A 21,204-nucleotide genomic window follows, 5' to 3' on the forward strand; every position below is an offset into this window, starting at 1 on the left:
ATGGGGCCCCATGCAGTGCTGAGTGGGCTGACCACGTGCAGGGACCACGTGCAGCTGACCACGTGCAGGGAGAGAGCAAGCAGACCCCACAGGCAGACGTGTGGGGCAGCCCCGGGAGCATGCTGGGAGGGGCGGTAATGAAAATGAACATGAACTCCAGCCCCGTCCTGGGAGGACCGTGTTCACGGGCCACGAAGTCCGCCAGTCCCTCCTTCTCAGCTTGGGCAGGGCTGTGATAACCAAGCCTGCATGTGAGGAGGTGAGAAAACTTCACCCCAACAGCAGCACTCGGGCAGTCTCCACCCCCACAGAACAGCACTCATCTGGAGAGCCCCAAAGATCCAGCGGGGAAAAGACCCATCCCCCCTGGGCAACAGAGTCTGCTCTCTGGACACCATGGAGGAAGGACTTTCCTTCTTCCTGCCCGACGTCCCAGCTCTGAGCCCAGGGATGGTGGCAGTCTGACCCCAGCCTGATCCTGCCATCCAGTCAGCTAACTGGCCTTTCCTTTTCTAGTGGTCCCTCACATCTGCAGCAGACACAGAATAAGGCCAGGGTCCTGGCCACAGCCTCTGCCCACAGGGGCCTTCGAGGGACCCACAGCCATGTCAAGCCCCCTCCATCCTTAATGCTGGGCTGCACACCTTTTCTGGAAAGGGCCAGGTTCTGACTCTTTTAGGCTTTTTGGGCCCCACGGTCCCTCTGCTACTACTCAGTTCAGCCCCTGCGGTGCAAAAGCTGCCACAGACCACAGAAAAGCAAATGAATGCAGCCGGGTTCCAATCACACTGGATTTACAAAAACAGGGCCGTAGCCCTCTGCCAGCCCTTGCTCTGATCATAACTACCAGCCTGACCCACAACTTGGCACAGGGTTTCTGCTGGGCACTGTTCTACTTTCTTTTGTTGTTGTTCAGTCGCTAAGTGGTGTCCGACTCTTTGTGACCCCGTGGACTGCAGCACATCAGGCTTCCCTGTCCTTCACTATCTCCCGGAGTTTGCTCAAACTCATGTCCATTGAGTCAGTGATGCCATCTAACCATCTCATCCTCTGTCGCCCCCTTTTACCCTTGCCGTCAATCTTTTCCAGCATCAGGGTCTTTTCCAATGAGTCGGCTCTTTGCATCAGGTGGCCAAAGTTTTGGAGCTTTCTTAGGGTAGGACTAAGGCTGCAGGGGTGAACACCACCTCCTGGGGATGACAGTTTCCCCCCAGCCTCACAAGGGGGCGCTAGTCCTCCAAGCAGCTGGTTCATTAGGTCCAGGAGGGACTTGGGCCTCCAAGAACCCCTGGGCTGTGGGAAAGGGCCTGCTGGCCCAGGAGCCTTGAGCTGGATGAGAATGAGCCGGCCCGGGTACACAGAAATGAATTAATCGGTTATGAAGGCGGCGGAGGAGGAGAGATTTAGATCACAGTCGTGATGGGGACAGTCACAGACAGGGTGAAGGAGGCACCAAGTCAATCTCCTTACCAAAAGGATTTGCAAGAATATTTGTGGCTCAGGACCTAAGGAACTTGCTACAGGGAAGTGAGGTCAGAAGTCAGCTCAATCCTGAAATATAAAGGCAGCAAACCGGGTCACACCCAGAGGCCGCGGCGCGTGGGCACCGAGGAGTGGGAGGACACCTCCCCCAGGCTGGGCTCACCCTGCCACCCCTCCGCCCCTGGGTAAACAGCCTTCCGGGCCAGGTTTGGAAGGATTAGCGGCACCTCCAGGAGGGGAAAAGGGGTTCTCGTGGGCAGAGCACCTTCTGACTCCTGAGTGATGCTAGGTGGGTTGGAAATAATAGAATCTAGATCCTGGAATAACAGAGCCTCCATTCCTGACCCTAGAACCCAGCTTGCGGGAGCCAGTGGGGAGTGATCGCCCAGCCCCTCCGGGTTACCGGGCTCAGGAAACACGCCCCCATTTGTTAATAGATGTGTGCCTGAACCAAAAGGACCCCAGGCCACAGGCTGGCCTGTGTCAGACCACCGGTTCTTCCCCCTGATCCGTCCCCGCTGTACTGCTGCTCCTTAGGAGGGAAACCCATGGGTCTAAGGGAAGCCCATGGGTCAGCGTAGGTGTCCGGCTGGCGACGGGCAGGGGAAGAACCTAGTCCTAAAAATGAGTTGCTGCCGTGGCTACAGCTGCCTCAGAGCTCCATGGAGCAGAACAGATAAAAAAGGACTGCTGGCCCGGTGCTGGGGCGGGGGCGGGGGTGGGGGTGGGGGAGCTGGAGGGTGCTGGCGGGGTAGGGCGGGGGCGCTTGGCTGCCAGGCGGATGAGCAGGAAGAATCGTGCTCTGTCCTGAAGTGATGGATTGGTTTTGTCATGAACTCTCCGTGTACCGTGAACAGCCGGATCTGCTCCAGGCTCTTCCCAAGCATCTCGCTTTCTCCCTTTCGTTGGGGGAGGTGGGGGGCAAGAAAGGGCTCGGCCGCCCTCCCTCCTCCCTGTCACCCGTTCCTCCAGAGTTTCCCAAGGGTACTGTTACGGGGAAATGGAGCCAGGACAGGGGGAAAAAAACCTCTAAAACGGAAATGGGGCAGTGGGGGCGTGGCTTGTGGGAGGCCCGCCTCCTCTCCACGCTACAACAAAGGGGCCTCCCGCAGTGGCACCCGAACCCCAGAAAGCTGAGCAGCCCGGAGGAGGGCTGGGCGGCCTACCTCTGTTCCTCCTCCAGCTCCTCCTTGGTCATCATCTTCTTGTACTGGTTTCCCCGCAGCTTCCCAGGGCTGTATTTGAAGGAGAAGGCCTCACCCCCTGCAGAGACACCCAGTAGAGCCGGTTAGCGTGCTGGGCTCTCGGCAAATTTAGTCCCCTTTCCCTTCCTTAGAAAGGAAAGGTTCTTTCCCTTCCAAAGAACCACGTGGGCCAGAGAGGGCGCCCCGCTTCGAAGACAGGCAGACAGGGCCCCACGCCCACCCAAGGCCTGCACCTGGAAGGATCTCCCCACACCCCTTCCACTCAAGAACTCTTTTTAGGAACTTGAACCGGGGATGAGGCAGCCAGAATGAAACCTGCACACACACACACATAGGTCCCTGTTGCCTTCTATACCCGGGACCCAAGAAGAGGCAGGGAACGCAGTGCCCGGGCACAGCCTGCTTCCCAGAGATAAGTGCCCTCTGTCTGACCGCTCACACACACACACACACACACACACACCAGTTCCATCCATTCTCCCAAGGGGCTTCCCAGGCTAGTGTTAAAGAATCTGCCTTTCAATGCAGGAGACTCTGGTTGGATCCCTGGGTAGGCAAGACCTCCTGCAGGAGGGCATGGCAACCCACTCCAGTATTCTTGCCTGGAGAATCCCATGGACAGAGGAGCCTGGCGGGCTACAGCCAATGGGGTTGCAGAGTTGCACACGACTGAAGCGACTTAGCAAGCACACATGCATTCTCCCAAGACCAGGCTGGGCCATCCTCAGAGCTGCCTGTCGGCCCCTCTCCCTCAAGGACTCTGGCCAAACAGCTGTCCCCGGGGCTTTTCTCCCCCTCATCCTGATCCTCCCTCCCCAATGCTGCGGTGCTCATTACATGGTCAGACAGAGGGCACTTATCTCTGGGAAGCAGGCTGTGCCCGGGCACTGCGTTCCCTGCCTCTTCTTGGGTCCCGGGTATAGAAGGCAACAGGGACCTGCAACCCTCCTGCCGAGGTCCTGGGTCTCCTGGGCTTGAGAGTGCCTGCCCTGCCATCTAGGAGCCTCATGTCAGCAGGCCCCTTCTATGTCCCTCCTCCCACCAGTGACTAAAAATCTAAAAAAAAAACAGAACAAAAAACACATCCAGCCCACAATGGGACAAGGGATGATGTGGGCTTGTCCATGGTGTGTTTAAATAGGTCATTAAAACCAGTACTTAGGGGGACCTCCCTGGTGGTCCAGTGGCTAAGACTCTGAGCTCCCAATGCAGAGGGGCCTGGGTTCAGTCCCTGGTCATGGAACTAGATCCCACATGCTACGACTAAGGCTTAGCACCACCAAATAAATGACTATATTTTATATATATATATATATGGCTTCCCAGGTGGCTGGCAAAGAATCCACCTGCAATGAGGGAGACCTGGGTTTGATCCCTGGGTTGAGAAGATCCCCTGTAGAAGGGAACAGCTACCCACTCCAGTATTCTTGCCTGGAGAATTCCATGAACTGTATTCATGGACTGTATAGTCCATGGGGTCGCAAAGAGTTGGACACAACTGAATGACTTTCACTTTCATATATATTTTAAAGTACTTATTATTGAATGGGTGTTTCCGGGTTCGCCAAACCCAGAGCAGCCTTCATAAGACCTTGTAGCTGCTTTGGAATGTACAGAAGGGCAGTTCTAGAGGCCTGAGAAGGGCATACCAGGGGGTCTGGACAGAGAAAAACAGGCATGTGTGATGTGGGGAGAAGGCTGCAGGGCAGAAAAGGAAAGAGCTGTTAGCATTCTCCTGGCCGAGTGTCCAGTGGAGAGCATTCCCTCGGGAAGCAGTGCCCTTACATGGGCCTTCAGCTCAGCAGGTGGAGGGCAGACAGCCTCCGGCCAGCCTAGGGGACCGAGGTTGAACAGCTTGTCTTATCTAATTTCCATTAATGTATAAAGAATTGAGTATGGGAAACGCAGAGACCAGCAAATCGCCCTCCCACACAGATGTCTTCTTTTTCAGTTCTGTTCTATGTCACTCAAATGTCAGGGATCTCAAACACCTCCACATCCTGCCCTGGGGCCACCCAGACGGTCTCCAGCTGGTGGCTGTCCCCAGTGATGAGACAGGCTGGCGTGGGCTCCAGGCAGGAAAGGGCTGCAGCCTCTGAGCCTCGCGTTCTCTCTGGGCCAAAGGAAGAAGGTTCTGGATGCAAACTCAGAACCCAGGGGTTGTCGTGGGGGCGGTGTTTGCTTTCACCACAACCTGACTGACTTTGCAGGAGAATCTGGCCCCCAGGGCTGAGCACTCCCTTCACCCCACGTCTGGACAGGGTTTAATTTGCTCTTCATTCATTCAGCAAATATTGATATTCAGTGAGCTCTCTGCTGGGTGCTGGGGGCTCAGCAGGGAAGAAAGCATACAGCGGGCAAAGATGAGTAATCAAAATAGCAGAGTTTGCAGTAGGTCCTGAGAGCTCTTCAGCAAAGGACAGTAGGAGGGGAGAGGAAGGTGGGGAGAGGGCTGCTTGGAAGTTTAATAGCAGTGGGGAGGGCTGTCAGGAAGGGCTTTTCAGGTGATGCTGCAGGTCTGGGGAGATGGATCTAGCAAAGCAAGGAAGCCAGTGAGGCCGGGTGGCAGGGAGCAAAGGGACAGGAGGACATGGGGTGAAGAGCCGGGGCGCCAGGGGAGGCCTTATTACATTTCTGTTAAGGTGTAAAGAATGGAGGATGGGAAATGCAGAGACCAGCTGAATATTTTTTGCTCTTCACTCTGCACTTGGCTCTTCATTCATTCTGCAGGGCTTGCTGAATGAATGAAGAGCACATTCTTCCTCCTGGTGAGCTGGGGCTGGGGCTTGGTGCTGAGACTGGATGAGCCCACCCCCCTCCCTGGAGACCCCACTCCCATCAGCTGCTCTCCCCTCCAGGCTGAGCACAGCTCAGGCTGATGAGCCAAGGGGCCGCAGCATCATCAGGAGCTTCCAACAGCTCAGGGCTTGGACTGTGACATCTGGGGATCTGGGACCCAAGCTGAGCAATTTGGGGCCGTCGTTTGAGGGGCCGGGGTCTTTGGTGGTCAGGAAAAAACCTGCCAAGGGACAGAATCACACGGAGCTAGTCTCAGAACGAGCTTGAGGCCATGCTGGCTTCTGGCCCTCAGGAAGAGGCAACGGACAAAGAAAATGGATTAACCTCGATGTCAAGGTCATGGTGTTGCTATGTTTTAGAAACATAAAGCAGAAAAATGCTGCCAGCTGGGTACTGCTCAAGGTTTCCAACCTGTGGGGCAGGTCTGATAATGCTTCCCTCCCGAGCTGGAGAGAACAAACCACTTAAAAAGGCTTTTGCTTACTCCCATAATGGTGACGGAGTGAAACACAGCCACATCCAAGGCGGCTAGACCAGGGAGGGGTTCAACGTGAGAGCCTCCCAGGGAGGGGGCCTTCCTCATGCCGTCTTCTGTGAATCCACCCAGTCACTTAGTAGGGAAGGCACCTTGGCGAACACTAATTAATTAGCAAGCGGAACTGCTCACTGCAGAGGGCCTGGGGGCCTCTCCTGTGCACTTCTGACAGCTGGAGCCCTACACCTCTCCTGCCTCGGCCTCCAGAGGGCTGCCAGGAGGCGGCCTGGGGGATGGGCAAGGTCCAGGAGCCGCAGTCAGATAAGGAGGGAGGGCCCCGTTGACCCTGCACATGGCTAGGTGTGGGGCTGCACGTCTGAGAGTGTTCCAGAAGAGGGGTCTGCTGAGCCTCCCCTTGTCCTGGCCCCCTGGGGCTACCAGCAGCCTTGGCTTTTGCCTTCTGCATTCCCAAATCACTAATAGGATCCAATAACGTGGCAGAGACAGGCCCCAGGGCCGTGGTTCCTGCAGACGATCTGAGAGAACCAGCAGCAGCGGAAAGGGAGCCCCTAGCAAGGGGCTGATGCCCCACGCCCCACCCCCCCACCCCTCCCCACCCCTCCTTCTGTCCCACCCCCTTCCTCTAAAGCTGTCTGGATAGAAACCCAAGGCCCTTTCTGCAGGGCTTCCTGGTGGGGGAAGCCTCCTGGTGGGGGAAGCCTCCTCAGATACCCCCTCCCCCAGTCCCAGCCCAACCCTGGCCACCTGGCCCACACCACCAGCCCCGGTTACTGCATTCCTGCAGCCCTCTCTTTCCGGGGCCCCTGCCAGCTGTTGACTTAAAAATCACAGCAACAATCCCCCCTTTTAAAAAAGCCTGAAATATTTCAAACATACACAAAAGTACAGCGAGTAATAAGTCCTCGGTGTACATGCCATATAGATTTGACCAATGCTGACATTTTGCTATTTTTGCTTCAGCTTCTTCTTCTTCCTTTTTTTTTTTAAATAAAGAAATAAAACATGACAGATCCAGCAGAGGCCCCACCCTGTGTTGGGTCCCATCTGTCTGGGGCGCTGGTCCCCGTGGGTGCCCAGAGCAAACACATTGCTTCCCACCCAGTTAAGTCTGAACTGGTCCATTTCCTCAAGGCTCCCGGTCACTCCCTGTTTATCCCACCGGCTACCTAGGATCTGAGGGCCACACAGGTCTGGCTGGTCAGCTAGAGCTGCTTGGAAATCAGACATTTCCTCTCCAGGGAACTTTAACCTGCAGAACCCAAGAGGCGGCCCTGAAAGTGGCTTTAGTCTCTGTGAAATAGGTCCGAGGTATTTGAGAGAAACACGAAATGCACAAAGTGGGGGTGATGGGCCGTCTGTATTTGCAGACAACTCATATTGTATAGATGGGCTTTCCAGGTGGTGCTAGTGGTAAAGAACCCGCCTGCCAATGCAGGAGACCTAAGAGACTCGGGTTTGATCCCTGGGTCAGGAAGATCCCCTGGAGGAGGGCATGGCAACCCACTCCAGTATTCTTGCCTGGAGAATCCCATGGACAGAGAAGCCTGGTGGGCTATAGTCCATAGGGTCACAAAGAGTCGGACACGACTGAAGCAATTCAGCATACAGGCACGCATATGGTATAGATAGAAAAGCGATGGCCAAAGGAGCAAAGCAGGTGAGCATGGAGATGGGTGCGAAGGTGGGATCAGAGAGGAGCAGGCTCCGACCTCAGTGTTCTCCAGGTTGCATCAGACCCAACTTCTCAGTCCTTCTCCCCCAGCTCTCCCCCTCCACCATCCACGCCCCTTCATCCTGCCACTCGAATCCTCATCTGGGGAATCCAATGGACCACGGCAAAGCCCAGCCCCCACAGCCAGAGGCGATAATGCCGGCCTCCGGGGGCAGCACTGTGCAACCTGGTGGCCGGGTCCCACTCACCGTCTTCCTCCTCAGGCCCTGCCTGCGGTGGACCCTCCTCACCGTCCAGCTCCTGCTCCGCTTCCTGCAAGACAAGGAGAAGGGTCAGTGCCCAGGCACCCGGTTTACTCTTCGATACTGTCATTCGGTGTTTGACCCCTCGGTTAAAGTGACCTGACCCCTGGATCTGCTGTTGGGAGAGATGTGCTTGTGGACCGGAAGTGGACCTCGGGGACATGGGGCAGCAATGGACAGGACGTCTCGGGGAGAGGCAGGGGCCGCCCAGGGACAGCTTGATCATGCACAGCACCCGCACTGTCCTTCGAGCATGGTTGGGAGGTCCTTCCTGAGAAGGGGCCACAGTCAACAGCAGGTGGAAACAGGGATGTCAGTGTGAGTGCCAGTTGTCCGAGGTGATGGGGTGAGACTCTAGGCCAAGGACCCGTGTTTTTTACCTTGACACTTTGGCTCCTTTGCCTTTTCCAGGTGGGTCAAGTGCTGGGTGCCACTTTGATAAGTGGACTGGGTGACTCCCACCTCCCACTATAGTGAGTAGAACAAAAGGCACGTGGGACTTCCCTGGTGGTCCAGTGGTTAAGCATCCACGTTCCAATGCAGGGGATGCTGGTTCGATCCCTGGTCTGGGAACTAAGATCCCACATGCTGCAGAGCAACTAAGTGTGTACGCCCTGGAGCCGGTGTGCCAAAACTAGAGAGAAGCCCCCGTGTGCCACAACTAGAGAAAGCCCACGTGCCGCAACAAAGACACAGTGCAGCCAAAAAAAAACCAAAAAAAACCCCAAACAAACAAACAAAACCCAGAAGGCAAGAGAGGAAAGCTGGTGGGGTCTCTGGAGTCCGGGCCGGGCCGAGCATCACAGAGCAGCCGTGTTTGCGCTCACAGTCTCCATCTCTGCTTCCTCCAACCTCTTCTCAGTCCCTGACCGTTTCAGATCGCATTTTCCCAAAATTGGAACTCCACCTCTCTCAGCCCAGTTCTCTCCCATGGACGCACGGACAAAATAAACAGTAGGCTGGAAGGAATGTCCCGGGATGGCCTTGGTGGAGAGGAAGGGGTGACTTCAACTTGCAGGAATGTTGGAGGATGAGAGGGAGGTGGTGGGGGAGCTGAGGGACTGAAGGGCGCGGCGAGGGGACCGAGGAAGCCCAGCGGCAGACAGGGCAGAGCAGGAAGGAGGAGGAGAGGGGAGCACAGACGTGAATGGGTGCCCCACAGGGGACGGGGCAGCACAGCTGACAAGCCAGACCCAGGCCTTCAGGCTCTGAGCCCCGGGGTCCAGCAGTCCGCAGCCTCTGCAAAATGCGTAGGCAGGCTCCCGGCCAAATCAGAGCAAGCTAAGCTGGGAGACAAAGTTTGCACAAGCCCAACAGCAAGTCATGGCACTCCCCATGTGGTCCAGTGGCTAAGACCCCATGCTCTGGGGGAAGCGGGTTCGATGCCTGGTCAGGGAACTAGACCCCACATCCCCTGGCTAAAAGATCCCACATGCTGCAACTAAGACCTGACACAGCCAAAATAATTAATATTTAAAAAAAAAAAAAGCAAGTTGTAAGTGGCAAACCCAAAAGGTTTCCCTTGGGTCTCTTGTAACTCTCTTTTGATGGACCCCACAAGATGCCGCCAGGAGAAGTGGCGTGGGAGGCGGGAGCTGGTTCTTCTCCACTTAGCAGTTTACATGCAGCTCAGCACCCAGGTGGGCTTCCCAGGTGGCTCAGTGGTAAAGAATCCAGCTGCCAAGTAGGAGACACGGGTTCAATACCTGGGTCAGAAAGATCCTCTGGAGAAGGAAATGGCAACTCACTCCAGTATTCTTGCTTGGAAAATTCCAGGGACAGAGGAGCCTGGCTGGGTACAGTCCATGAGGTCAGACACGACTGAGCGACTGACACTCACACACACTCATAAATGTGGAGAAAATGTTTTCTAGAAGCACATCCAAGATGCCATTAACCGCGACTGCCTTTGGAGAGAGGAGCTGGTGGGGGCGGCCTTTCCTTCCATCTTACCCATTTCAGTGTAATTTGGATTTTCTAATAATACACATGAACTGCACTTTTAAAATGCTACACAGGGATCGCTGAACAGTGAGCCTGAGGCTATTTTACATATATTTTCCTTTAAGAAAAGAAAGAAGGGAAAAAGAAAAAAAAACAGATGAATCTAATCAGAGCTGTAGCCCAGAAATAAGCCCAATATCAAGACTAGAGAGCAGACCAATTCTCCTATTGTGTGTGAGGGACACGAAGGTTAAAGGAAAAACAACAAAAAAGCGAGCACACTCCCTTTGTGAAGGAACTCACCATCCAGTAGGAAAGATATTAACCCAGATAATTGCCATGCAAGAGGGGAAATTCAAGAACTGATGCAGACTTCTTTAGTCCAAAGGGAGGCAGCGTCATTTGACCTGCCAACATTCCCTTGGGGAAAGGCCGGTTTACATTTGAATTCTGCTCTTGACTTTTGAAGTGTGGTGCTTTTCAAAACTGGACTTCCCTGGCGGTTCAGTGGTTAAGACTTCATCTTCCAACGCAGGGGGTGCGGGTTTGATCCCTGGCTGGGGACCTAAGATCCCACATGCCCCACCACCAAAAAGCCAGAACATAAACAACAGAAGCAATACTGTAACACATTCAATAAAGGCGTTAAAAATAGCCCATGTCAAAAAAAAAAAAAACTGGCTGTAACCCATTGGTGGGTCATGAAAGCAACTTAGAGGTTGCTACTAGTATTTTAAAAATGTGCAGCCAATGTCTCAGTGTGGTTTTAAGATTTAATAACGTTAGGAGCACAAATGCTCCAAACATCTCCCAAAATGACATTTGAAAGGTTATTTACATTTAAAATATGTTGACGTTTCTTATCCAAACTCACATAATACCACCGTCCAGTGGCTCTGGTTGGTTTTCAGACTTTGAAAAAATATTCATGGCTGATGGTCAGTGACTAATAGGATTGCCTTTGTGATTTCAGCCCCGTGATCTTATGGGATTTGATGCACACGTGACAGTTTGGACGTGACCTCAAGGGAGGTTGACCCAGTGTCTGAGATGCCCAGAGGAGACTCCTCTAGCTGCCCTGTCTGTCTGGATTCTGGCACTTACAAAGACTTAAAATGAAAAATACAGCATTCAAATGTCAGGAAACTAAGTATAAAAGGAATTTAAATAAGTAAATACTCAACCGATGTGTTTTGTAGGTTTGTAGCATTTATACTTCTTAAGTTATTAAGACTTAAAACTGCACAAGACTTTGGGGGCACCCTGTATCCCAGAATTAAATTAAAGACAAATACTGGTGTGTGTGTATGTGTGGTAGAGGTAGATACCGTTTTAAAAAGCTTCTGTGACTTTATAAACGTGGGTGCAATTTAAATAGATTTCTTATGGTGAGACTTGACGTTTGGAAAACACTGCTGAATCGGCCATTTACTCTTTTCTGCCTGCACAGAAACCCCCTTCTTTCAAAAGGTGTTCCTTGAAGCCTGTGGTCCTGGTGGGAACTGCCAGACAGGCAGTCAGACCACCCCACCCCCGCCATGCCCTGTGATGGATTTGACAGGCGGATATGAACCATGGGCCCGATTTCTGCTTGGGCACAAGGAACCTCTGGTCCCAGAGCTGAAAGCTTGGGAGCTGGGGGTGACCCAGGGTCACCGGGTGGAGAGTCCCTGGCTGTGATTTGCCCCGAGGTCATTCTACCCCAGCCTCCCCTGTACGTGAGCGACTCAAATCCTGGTTCCACGAAAGCTCACCTAAGATGAGTTTCTCTCACCAACATCCAGAGTCCTGACCACTGTCACTGTCCACTCACACCCCTCTCTGCAAGCCCAGAACATCTCAAGTTCTGCCAGGAGGCTGTTGCCTGTCTGACATACCAGCTGCTCAGCAGCGGGGGGTGGGGAGTGGGGTCTGCTCCAGGGAGGTGGTTACTTACTGGGCTTTTAGATAACAGAATAATGGAAAGGCTTCCATTATTTAAAAAAAAAAAAAAGTTAAAAAAAATATCATTCAATTGCATTTTGCCCTTAGTTTATTAAAAGTGTGTACCCAGCAGTAAAACAAAAGTGCTGGGGACCTCCCGGGTGGTCCAGTGGTTAGAACTCAGTGCTTTCACTGTGGAGGGCGCAGGTTCAGTCCCTGGCTGGAAAACTTAAGATCCTGCAAGCCATGCCCTGGGGCCAAAAAATAACCCCAAACAAACAGAGCAAACCCAAAAAACCAAACGTGCTGATACCGACAACAAGAGGGGCAGGTTTCAGAAACAGAGTGACTGAGACAACCATGGAAACCCTTCTGGAGGTGGGAGCTCTTAGCCTCAGTCCAGTGCTCTGCGCTTCAAGATGGTGAGCTGTGTGCACCACCGCGAAGGAAAAGAATAAAGTGAGACCGTGTGCAAAATGTTGAAGCCTTTGTCTCAGTAAGGACTATACTGGGAATTCCCTGGTGGTCCAATGGTTGGGACTCAGCACGCTCACTTCTGGGCCCAGGTTCGATCCCTGGGTGGGGCTAAGGAGGAGAGCTCAGCTGAGTCCGAGTGGTGCAGGGGAGGCCTCAGGAGGGACGAGAATCCCGAGCTGGGTCTGAGAAGAGCTGGCTAGGCCTAGAACATCACAGCTTTTTCAGTGACTCCTTGGCGTCTGGTGTGACTGCAGGGAGGGTGTGGGAGGCCAGGAAAGCAGGCCCTGGACCAGAGAACTCACATGGGACAAGGTACTGAGGAGCCACTGGGAATTTAAAAATGGGGAGAAAGAAGATAAGAGCTGCAGTTGGGAGCAGTACATGGGGATGCGCTGGCAAGACAGGAGGCAGGAGGGACTGAGTGCAGGGGTTCATCATGCTGGTCCCCCACAGCAGGCCCGAGGCCGAGACCACACCCCAGTCAGCTCACTGACCAGCGTCTTAGAGACTAGTTTATATGCTGCTGAGGCTGCTGCTGCTAAGTCACTTCAGTGGTGTCCGACTCTGTGCGACCCCAGAGACGGCAGCCCACCAGGCTCCCCCATCCCTGGGATTCTCCAGGTAAGAGTACTGGAGTGGGATGCCATTGCCTCCTCCGCTAGTTTATATACATGTATATATATAGAGAGACTCTTTGTGACTCCATGCCCACGGACTGCAGCATGCCAGGCCTCCCTGTCCCTCACCATCTCCTAGAATTTGCCCAAGTTCACGTCCAGGGCATCCAGCCTGATGCATGATGCCATCCAGCCATCTCATCCTCTTCTCTTTCTGCCCTCAATCCTTCCTAGCATCACGGACTTTTCCAATGAGTCAGCTGTTTGCATCAGGTGAGCAAATATCAAAGCTTATATATCTAGTTCCCAAACTAGGGATTGAACCCATGCCCCCTGCATTGGGAGCATACAGTCTTAACCACTGGGCCACCAGAGAAGTCCCTGGGTTACTTTTCTAATTCAGCTTTTCCATCAATGGAGGCAGGTGGAGGGACGGCCTCCTGACAGCCTCACCAAGGCCAGGAGCCCAAGACAGGGGTCCCCCAGAGGCCAAGAGGGGAGGGGTGGCAGAGGGGACAGGTAGGAGGCTGTAGGGCACAGAGGGGCTCTGAAGGAGGCTTCTTGGAGCCCCTAGGAGCCAGAGGCACACGCTGCAGACAGCTCATTGCCATTTATGGCTGCCCTGGCTGATACACAGGCTCAAGTGGAGCAGAGACAGGGAGAGATGGCTGCAGAGACAGATGTCTTTTTGTCTGTCTGACTCTCTTTCTGCCTAAGGAGGTGAGTCTGCCCTGGGGTCCTGCAAACAGGGTCTGTTGGACCCTGAGACCACCCACCTGAGCTGCACCAACACACCCGTCTCCACCCACCTCCCAGTTAATCCAGACTGATTTTAAACCTGGAGGACCAGGACTCCAACAGGCGGGCATCGAGGAGGTCCAGCTCCCCTGTGGAGGGAAAGACTGAGATAACAGGAAGCTCTCAGGGGCCCACAGCATCCCTTGCCCTGGGCCGCAGCCTGGGACAGGCCAATCAACCGCCTGGTCTCCAGAGAAGGTTTCTGAGAGGGGCCCCGAGAACAGGCAAGGCTCAGGGGCTGCCTCCCGGCTCAAGCGGATTCGACATTGCTGGCAGTCCTTCCAGGAGGATTTCATCAGGCAATCAGGCTGCTCATCTTCGGCACTCAGAGGGGAGCGTCGGCTGTGGGGTGAGCCGAGACAGCAGCAGTGCCCGGGGCGTTGGTGCTGGGCGGGTGCTGGGTGGGGAGGATGGGCCGGCAGAGGTCACGGCCAGGCTGCTCTTCGCCTGCACCATCAAAACAACTCTGCCACCCCTGCCTCCAGATGAGAGCTCCAAGCTGAGGCCACTCAGGCCAGCTCCACACGTGCAGCTAGAAAAGGCTCATCCCCTGTGACAAGGAACTTACATCCCATGCTTCAGACTGGCCCTTCTCAACCTGCCCAATTTTCCCTGCAGTCACAGCATCTTGATTCTTCATCATGGCCTGGGAATGTAAATGCCAACCTGCCGTTTCCTTTTTATGGGGCCATGACACATGGCAGGTGGGATCTTAGTTCCCTAACCAGGGATTGAACCTGCTCTCCCCGCCTTGGAAAGCCATCTAGGATCCACCTCTTCCTTCTCCCCACTCCTGCCTCAATCACTCAGTACCTTCATGGGCACCACAGACACTCCACTCTCCTGCCATCATCTCTTCTGAGGATATCTTAAAATGATGACTTCATCATGTTTTTCCTTCTCAAAGCCCCATAATGGTGGTTGCCATGTTCAGTCCAAGAATCCCCTGGCTCTTGAAGCTCTCTGGCTTCCAGACTCAGTGAGGTCAGTGTCTAAGAGCTTCCTGGGAAGTGCTGTCCCCTCCCACCCGCCATGCATGGCTGGTGGGGAGAGCGTGGGCTGGAACATAGGGTCATCCTTGGGACCACAGCCTCAGGTACGGATCTGTCCTTGGCTGTTCACCCCTGAGCCCTCCTCCTTCCCCTGAACAGGGTCTTCTGAGATCACTGGATCCAACTTGGACGATCTTGAGTTCAGTTATTCTACCCTCGGTCGGCTGAGCCCTGGAGCCGTGTGGAACTGCTGCAGGGACCACTGCGAGGGCAGAGGGAGGAGCCAAGGGGCTGAGACTACCCCCACCACCACCCAGAGCAGTTCCACTTTTCCTCCATGCACTGGAGTTCCGTCTGTATAAGACTGAGGAGGGTAAAAGGTATTGAGGCTTTTAAAAAGTCTTAGAAGGTAGGCTCCCCTGGTGGTCTAGTGGTTAAGAATTCCCCTACCAATGCAGGGGACAAGGGTTTGATCCCTGGTCCAGGAAGATCCCACAAGCCATGGCGCAACTAAGCCTGTCATGCGTCACAACTAATGAGCCCAAGCTCCAAAGCCCACGAGCCGCAACTACTGAAGCCCTCCAGCTCGAGGGCCTGTGCTCCGTAGCAAGAGAGGCCTGCGCACCGCAACAGAGAGAAGCCCCCACTCGCCCCAACTAAGAGAAAGCCCGCGTGCAGCAAGGAAGACCTAGCATAGCCAAAAATAAATGAATAACTCTTTTTCAAAAATGTTAGGAGGCCACTGATTTAATGTGGCTTCTACCCAATAGAAAACGGCCGTTGATCAAACCTTTGATGAATTGCCAGTTATCCAGTCTGTGTTTGAACTCGTCTTACATCGGGGGGATCACTAGCTTACAGAGCCGTCTGCCTCTTTGGAGCATAATACATGACTTTAGGGATGCTCTGCAGGCGGGCGACACGCAAGGCCCTGGGTACATAGAGAAGTAGACTCCTGCTGCCCAGGGCGGTTCTGCGGGGAGGCAGAGCCTGCCTGTCAGCAGGAACTGACAGAGTTTTCTTGTCTTTTTGTTATTATTGCAGCTTATTCAATCAGCAGGTACTTTGGGGGTGCCAGTGTCTGCCAAGTCTGTTTAGGAGCTGGGGATGTGGCTCTGGACGTGGCAGGCAAGGACCCTGTTCTCACGCACTGACATTCCGCCGCGGCCGACAGCATAGGCTGAAACAAAAGATGACCTCAGCCCGGGCTGAGCGCTGAGAAGGAAGTCAGCCCAGATGGGATGCCGTGTTGGGGGAATGCATATCCGCCAAGGTGGTCAAGGACATAGAGACTTGATAGGGGAGGAGGAGCAACCATGAGGATCTAGGTCGGGGAGGGTCCACCAGCCCTGGCGTGTGGGCTGAGCAGAGGGGGGTGGCTGAAGAAAAGGCTGAGGTGGGGTCCTGCTGGGCCTCAGGGGCCCGGGTAAGAGGGTGAGGTTTATTCTATCAGCCACTAAGGGGCTTTACTCAGGAGAACGGATTTGCTACCTGCGGTGCTCATTAGAGAGGGCAAGGGGGATGTCCAAGATGCCGCTGGGATGGTGTTGGGCTGGGTGTATATATTTTGACATCCTCAGCTATTTTTAAATTAATTAATTAACTTTAATTTTTGACTGCACTGGGTCTTTGCCATGGTGTGTGTGGGGGTGGGCACAGTGGTAAAGAATCAGCCTGCCAATGCAGGAGACACAAGAGACTTGGGTTCGATCCCTGGGTCGGGAAGATCCCCCGGAGAAGGAAATGGGAACCCACTCCAGTATTCTTGTCTGGAAGTTTCCACGGACAGAGGAGCCTGGAGGGCTACAGTCCATAGGGTCGCAAAGAGTCGGACATGACTGAGTGATTCACACATACACACACATACACATGGGTTCCCTAGTTGCCTGTGGCACATGTGGGGTCTTAGATCCCTGACCAGAGATAAAACACAAGCCCCCCGTGCTGTGGAAGGTGAATTCTGAACCACTGGACCACCAGGGAAGGCCCGGGCCCAGATGTGAGTCCTCCACTTGATATTATGAGCATGAGATTTTCCAGCAAAAGGAAAGCACCGGGTAATCCTTGGACTCAAGGGGCAGGGGTGGGGGGAGAGTGGAGCGAGATTGAGAACTTGCACATCGCCCCAGGGCACCAGGAGTCAGGCTGCAGGATGGTGTGGTCAAACGTCCAGACTAAAAGGACCATCCTGGACTCTGACCTCAGATCCCAACTGAGGGCACATTCACAAGCCCCAAACCCTAACCCTAAGCCACTCTGTCTGGCTCAGACATCAGCCTGCCAGATTCAATCCTATCAGATTAACGGGTTTTGGCACTGTTCCTACAAATAGGATTTAGAGGACATCAAAAGCTTCATTAAAAAAAAAAAAAAAACCCCACAAAAAAACCCCTGAGGTAGCAATCAGGCATCTACCAGACCCTCAATCAGTGAGAATTAGGTTGAATTCTCATCTCTACATTTCAGGATTAACAGAGAAGGTCAAGGACAGGGAGGAAAACCAAGGGACTGATCAAATCAGTCTGACTAAATCAGACTGACCAAATCCGAGAGGGTCAGAAGAAATGAGATCATTGTGTTGGGGAAAGCCAGGCTGAAGAATTTTGAGCATGACTAACTCCAAGAATAATAACAGAACACAGATGGCCAGCATTTAAGATCTCTACCCAAGGAAGGGAAACCAGTTTTAGATCATGAGGAATAAAGATAAAGGATTGTCTGACCCTAGAGTAGGCTTATTGATTTTCATAGGAGGCCTCTGGGCCAGAGGTATTTTCTTGTCCTGAGATTGATCTCAAACTCTGAGTGTTCAGCAAGTAAGAACTCGGCCGGGAGAGTGTTAATGCCGAGGTCACAGAATTAGGCCCTTGCTGAGGCCAGGCTCAGGGCTGTGTTGACCAGATGGTTAGCAATGTCTGCAAGGATTAAACAGGGACAACCACTGGTAGTCCAGCGGTTAAGAATCCGCCTTGCAATGCCAGGGAACTTGGGTTCGATCCTTGGTCGGGGAACTAAGATCCCACATGCAGCAGAGTATGTAAGCCTGAGTGCCACAACTAGAGAGTCCACGTGTCGCAACCAAAGATCCCACGTGACCAACTAAGACTCTGAGCGCCAGAACTAAGACTCGACACTGCCAAATAAGCACACGTGCGCACACACACACACGCTTGCTACCCAGGTCATGAAACAAGAGCTGATGGCTAGAAAGCAAACGGTCCCGGACTGCAGACCTCCCTTTAGCTCAACCCCTCCGTTTTGTAGCTGGGAAAACTCATACCCAAAGTTAAATGGCTTCCCCAAGTCTCCAGGGCTATTCAGAGGCAAAAATACTAGATAAGCAAGTTCCCTGAATTCTTGCATTTCGATTTTCTTCAGGCCATTCAATCTCATTGGCTATTCTTTAGCTATTCACTGTAGCCAGCAGAAAGGGACCCATGCGCCCACCTCCCTGGCGAGAGAGAAGGAATGATTGCTATTAGCATCCCAGCCTTCCTTTTTGGTTCGGACCAAGCAGCAAGGTATCAGAAGGGCAGCCAGTGGCTCTGTGCATCAGGGCCTGATAGGAGGAGGTTTCCGGACTCCTGTTCCATTTATCTGTCCTCAACAAGGGCAAAACCGAGCGTGGTCAGACTCAGGTTGTTCCAGAAATGCTCTGGCCACTAGGGACTTGGCATTTCTCAGAAAAAATGTCCACCGGAGGCCTAAGTTGGTCTCAGCCCTCCCACGTTGTAGTCTGGGAAGGAAAGGGCTACAGAAGAGAAGCTGTCTAAAAGTGAGCACGCTCAGTGTTTTATTTAAAACTCTTTGAAGCCAGGCACTTTTTTTTTTTTCCCCTTAAGGTATATTCTTTAGGAATTTACTTTTCCCACCAAGCAGAAAAATTTTAACTGACAGCTACATTTTTCACATGCAAACAAAACTCTATCGCTGAAAGAAAGAACAAAATTTAGCTATTAGGAAAGCCCCAATTTCTTTCTCATATGAAAAAAATTAAATTATGGGCTTAAAGAACTTTGGGCTCCCCTGGTGGCTCAGACAGTAAAGAACCCGCCTGCAATGTGGGAGACCTTGGTTTGATCCCTGGGTCGGGAAGATCCCCTGGAGAAGGGAATTGCTACCCATTCCATATTCTTGCCTGGAAAATCCCATGGACAGAGGAGTCTGGTAGGCTGCAGTCTGTGAGGTCGTAAAGAGTTCCATGGGACTGAGCAACTTTCACTTTCAAAGAACTTTACAAAACATACCCTTTTACAAGACTAAATGTTGAACTCTGCTTTCAGCCCTCTGCGTCATCTTGTTTTGTTGATGTTCAGTTCAGTCACTCAGTCGTGTCCGACTCTTTGTGACCCCATGGACTGCAGCACCCCAGGCTTCCCTGTCCATCACCAACTCCTGGACTTTACTCAAACTCATGTCCATTGAGTCGGTGATGCCATCCAACCATCTCATCCTCTGTTGATGTACATTGTTGTAATTATTGTGAAGAGACTATTCCCATGACTTTCTTTTTAATTTTTAATATTTATGTTTATTTATTTGGCTGTGCCAGGTCTTAGTTGCGTGTGGCATGCTGGATCTTTGATATTCGTTGTGCATGGGGGATCTAGTTCCCTGACCAAGGATGGAACCTGGGCCCCTTGCATTGGGAATGTGGAGTCTTAGCCACTGGACCACCAGGGAAGTCCCATTATTCCAGTTTTGTGTTCAGCTTTTTTCCCTTCCTTACTTCTACCAATTTGCTAACATTTGGATTATTTCTGTCCCTCCACCCCCAGAAAATCACTAGATCTGTTGCAGACTGTTTTTGTATCCCCCAGAATTCATATGCTGAACCCCCAGTTCAGCATATGAACCCCAGTTCTGAACCCCCACTTGGAGGTGGGGCCTTCGAGAGGCAATTAGGTTTAATGGGGTCATGACCTTGGGGCCCCCATGATGAGATTAGGCCCATAGTAGAAGAGGAAGACACCTGAGTGTTCTCTGTGCTGTGTGAGGACACAACAGTCGGCTAGCTGGGAAGTGGGTTCTCATCCGGAACCGAATCTGCTGGTACCTTGATCTTGGACTCCTCAAACTTCAGAACTGGCAGAAATAAATGTCTGTTGTTTAATGGTTTTTTGTTTTTTTTTTGGCTACTCCACAGGGCATTCGGGATTTTAGTTCCCTGACTAGGGATCAAACCTGTACCGCCTGTGGTGGGAACATGGATTCTTAGCCAATGGACTGCCAGTGAAGTCCAATCTATAGTAGTACTCTGTGTTACAGGAGCCTGAGGGGACCAAAGGACAAGACTCAAAGTGGTATGAACAACTGCCAGATACCTGTTTGGCCATCCACTAAATGGACTTCTGTTAGGAGAACAGAAAGTGGGGCTACATTGACATCACGAAGCTCAGGACACAAAAGAGAAAAAGAAAAGCAACTACAATAAAGAAAAAAAATTAACAAAGGTCAGGACAGATGATGGGGGATGGGATTTACCTTCTTGGTCATTCTGAGAAGGCTAGGGGGCTCTGCAGCTCCCTGGGGGACAGACCTGTGGTGACAAGGCTGGTATTAAGATGGGCCCAACAGCAAGATAACGTCCGTCAGAAAGGCGAACAGGGGCCCAGCTGCATGGTGAGGGCAGACAGAGGAGGCTGTGCAGCTCAATCAAATAGGCACCCTCAGAGTGCCTGAAACACCAAGCCCTTTCCTGAGAAATTCCCCATCAGGTTCCTTCTTTCCCAGCACTGGATGTTGGAAAGTCCCAAACCTACAGAGAAGAATAATACAATGAACTCTCCTATACCCTTTCACTTAGATTCACCAATTGTTAACATTTTTCCATCTCTGTACTCTCTCTCCATACACACCCATGATGTGTGTGTGTGTGTGTGTGTGTGGGTGTGTAACTATCTGAATCATGACATATTATCCCTAGATGTTTCAGCATGCATCTTCCTAAGAACAAGGACATTTTTCTATATAATCACAATGCTGGCATCATGCTCAAGAAAGTGAGCATTGATACAATAAAATGATCTAATAAATCATTCATTTGAAACTTGATCCAGTTATCTCTAAAATATTCTTTATAGCTTCCCACCCCATCCAGAATCCAATCAAGGGCCAGGTATTTCATTTGTCTTTCCTGTCTCTTTAGTCTCCTTTAAGCTCTAAATGTCTCCCTGCCTGCTGCATTGCCCAGCAGCCTTAAGGAAGTCCCTTCTCCATTTCTGAGCAGATTGAGGGCCTGAGTACTAGGATGCCTGAGTCCTGGCTCAGACAGAGCGATTCGACCCCTCTACTACTGAGTGACATTGATCCTCTGTCCATGACCACTGTTTGGCATCCTATGATACAGCCCTGCTGGAATCCACGTCTCCGTTAGGTGAGAGGTCTGCAAATCCTAAATCTTAACCTGTACCTTGTGGGCTTCCTAGGTGGCTCAGTGGTGAAGAATCTGCCTGCCTAATGCAGGAGACACGGGTTCGATCCCTGGGACAGGAAGA

At 52.5% G+C, this 21,204-nt stretch overlaps 1 protein-coding gene across 1 annotated transcript in view; it reads right to left on the bottom strand.

The window, feature by feature from the left end:
* The window catches only part of MXRA7 (matrix remodeling associated 7), a 31,696-nt gene that overhangs the window by 6,726 nt on the left and 3,766 nt on the right, over positions 1-21,204 (bottom strand). The window contains exons 2-3 of the mRNA XM_025279568.3: positions 7,903-7,966; positions 2,649-2,745 (exon numbers count right to left, since the gene is read on the bottom strand). Of these exons, the coding sequence (XP_025135353.1) occupies positions 2,649-2,745; positions 7,903-7,966 (161 nt within the window). The remainder of the gene's footprint in view (positions 1-2,648; positions 2,746-7,902; positions 7,967-21,204) is intronic.

Source organism: Bubalus bubalis, chromosome 3 (genome assembly GCF_019923935.1).
Source record: "Bubalus bubalis isolate 160015118507 breed Murrah chromosome 3, NDDB_SH_1, whole genome shotgun sequence".
Taxonomy (NCBI): Eukaryota; Metazoa; Chordata; class Mammalia; order Artiodactyla; family Bovidae; genus Bubalus; species Bubalus bubalis.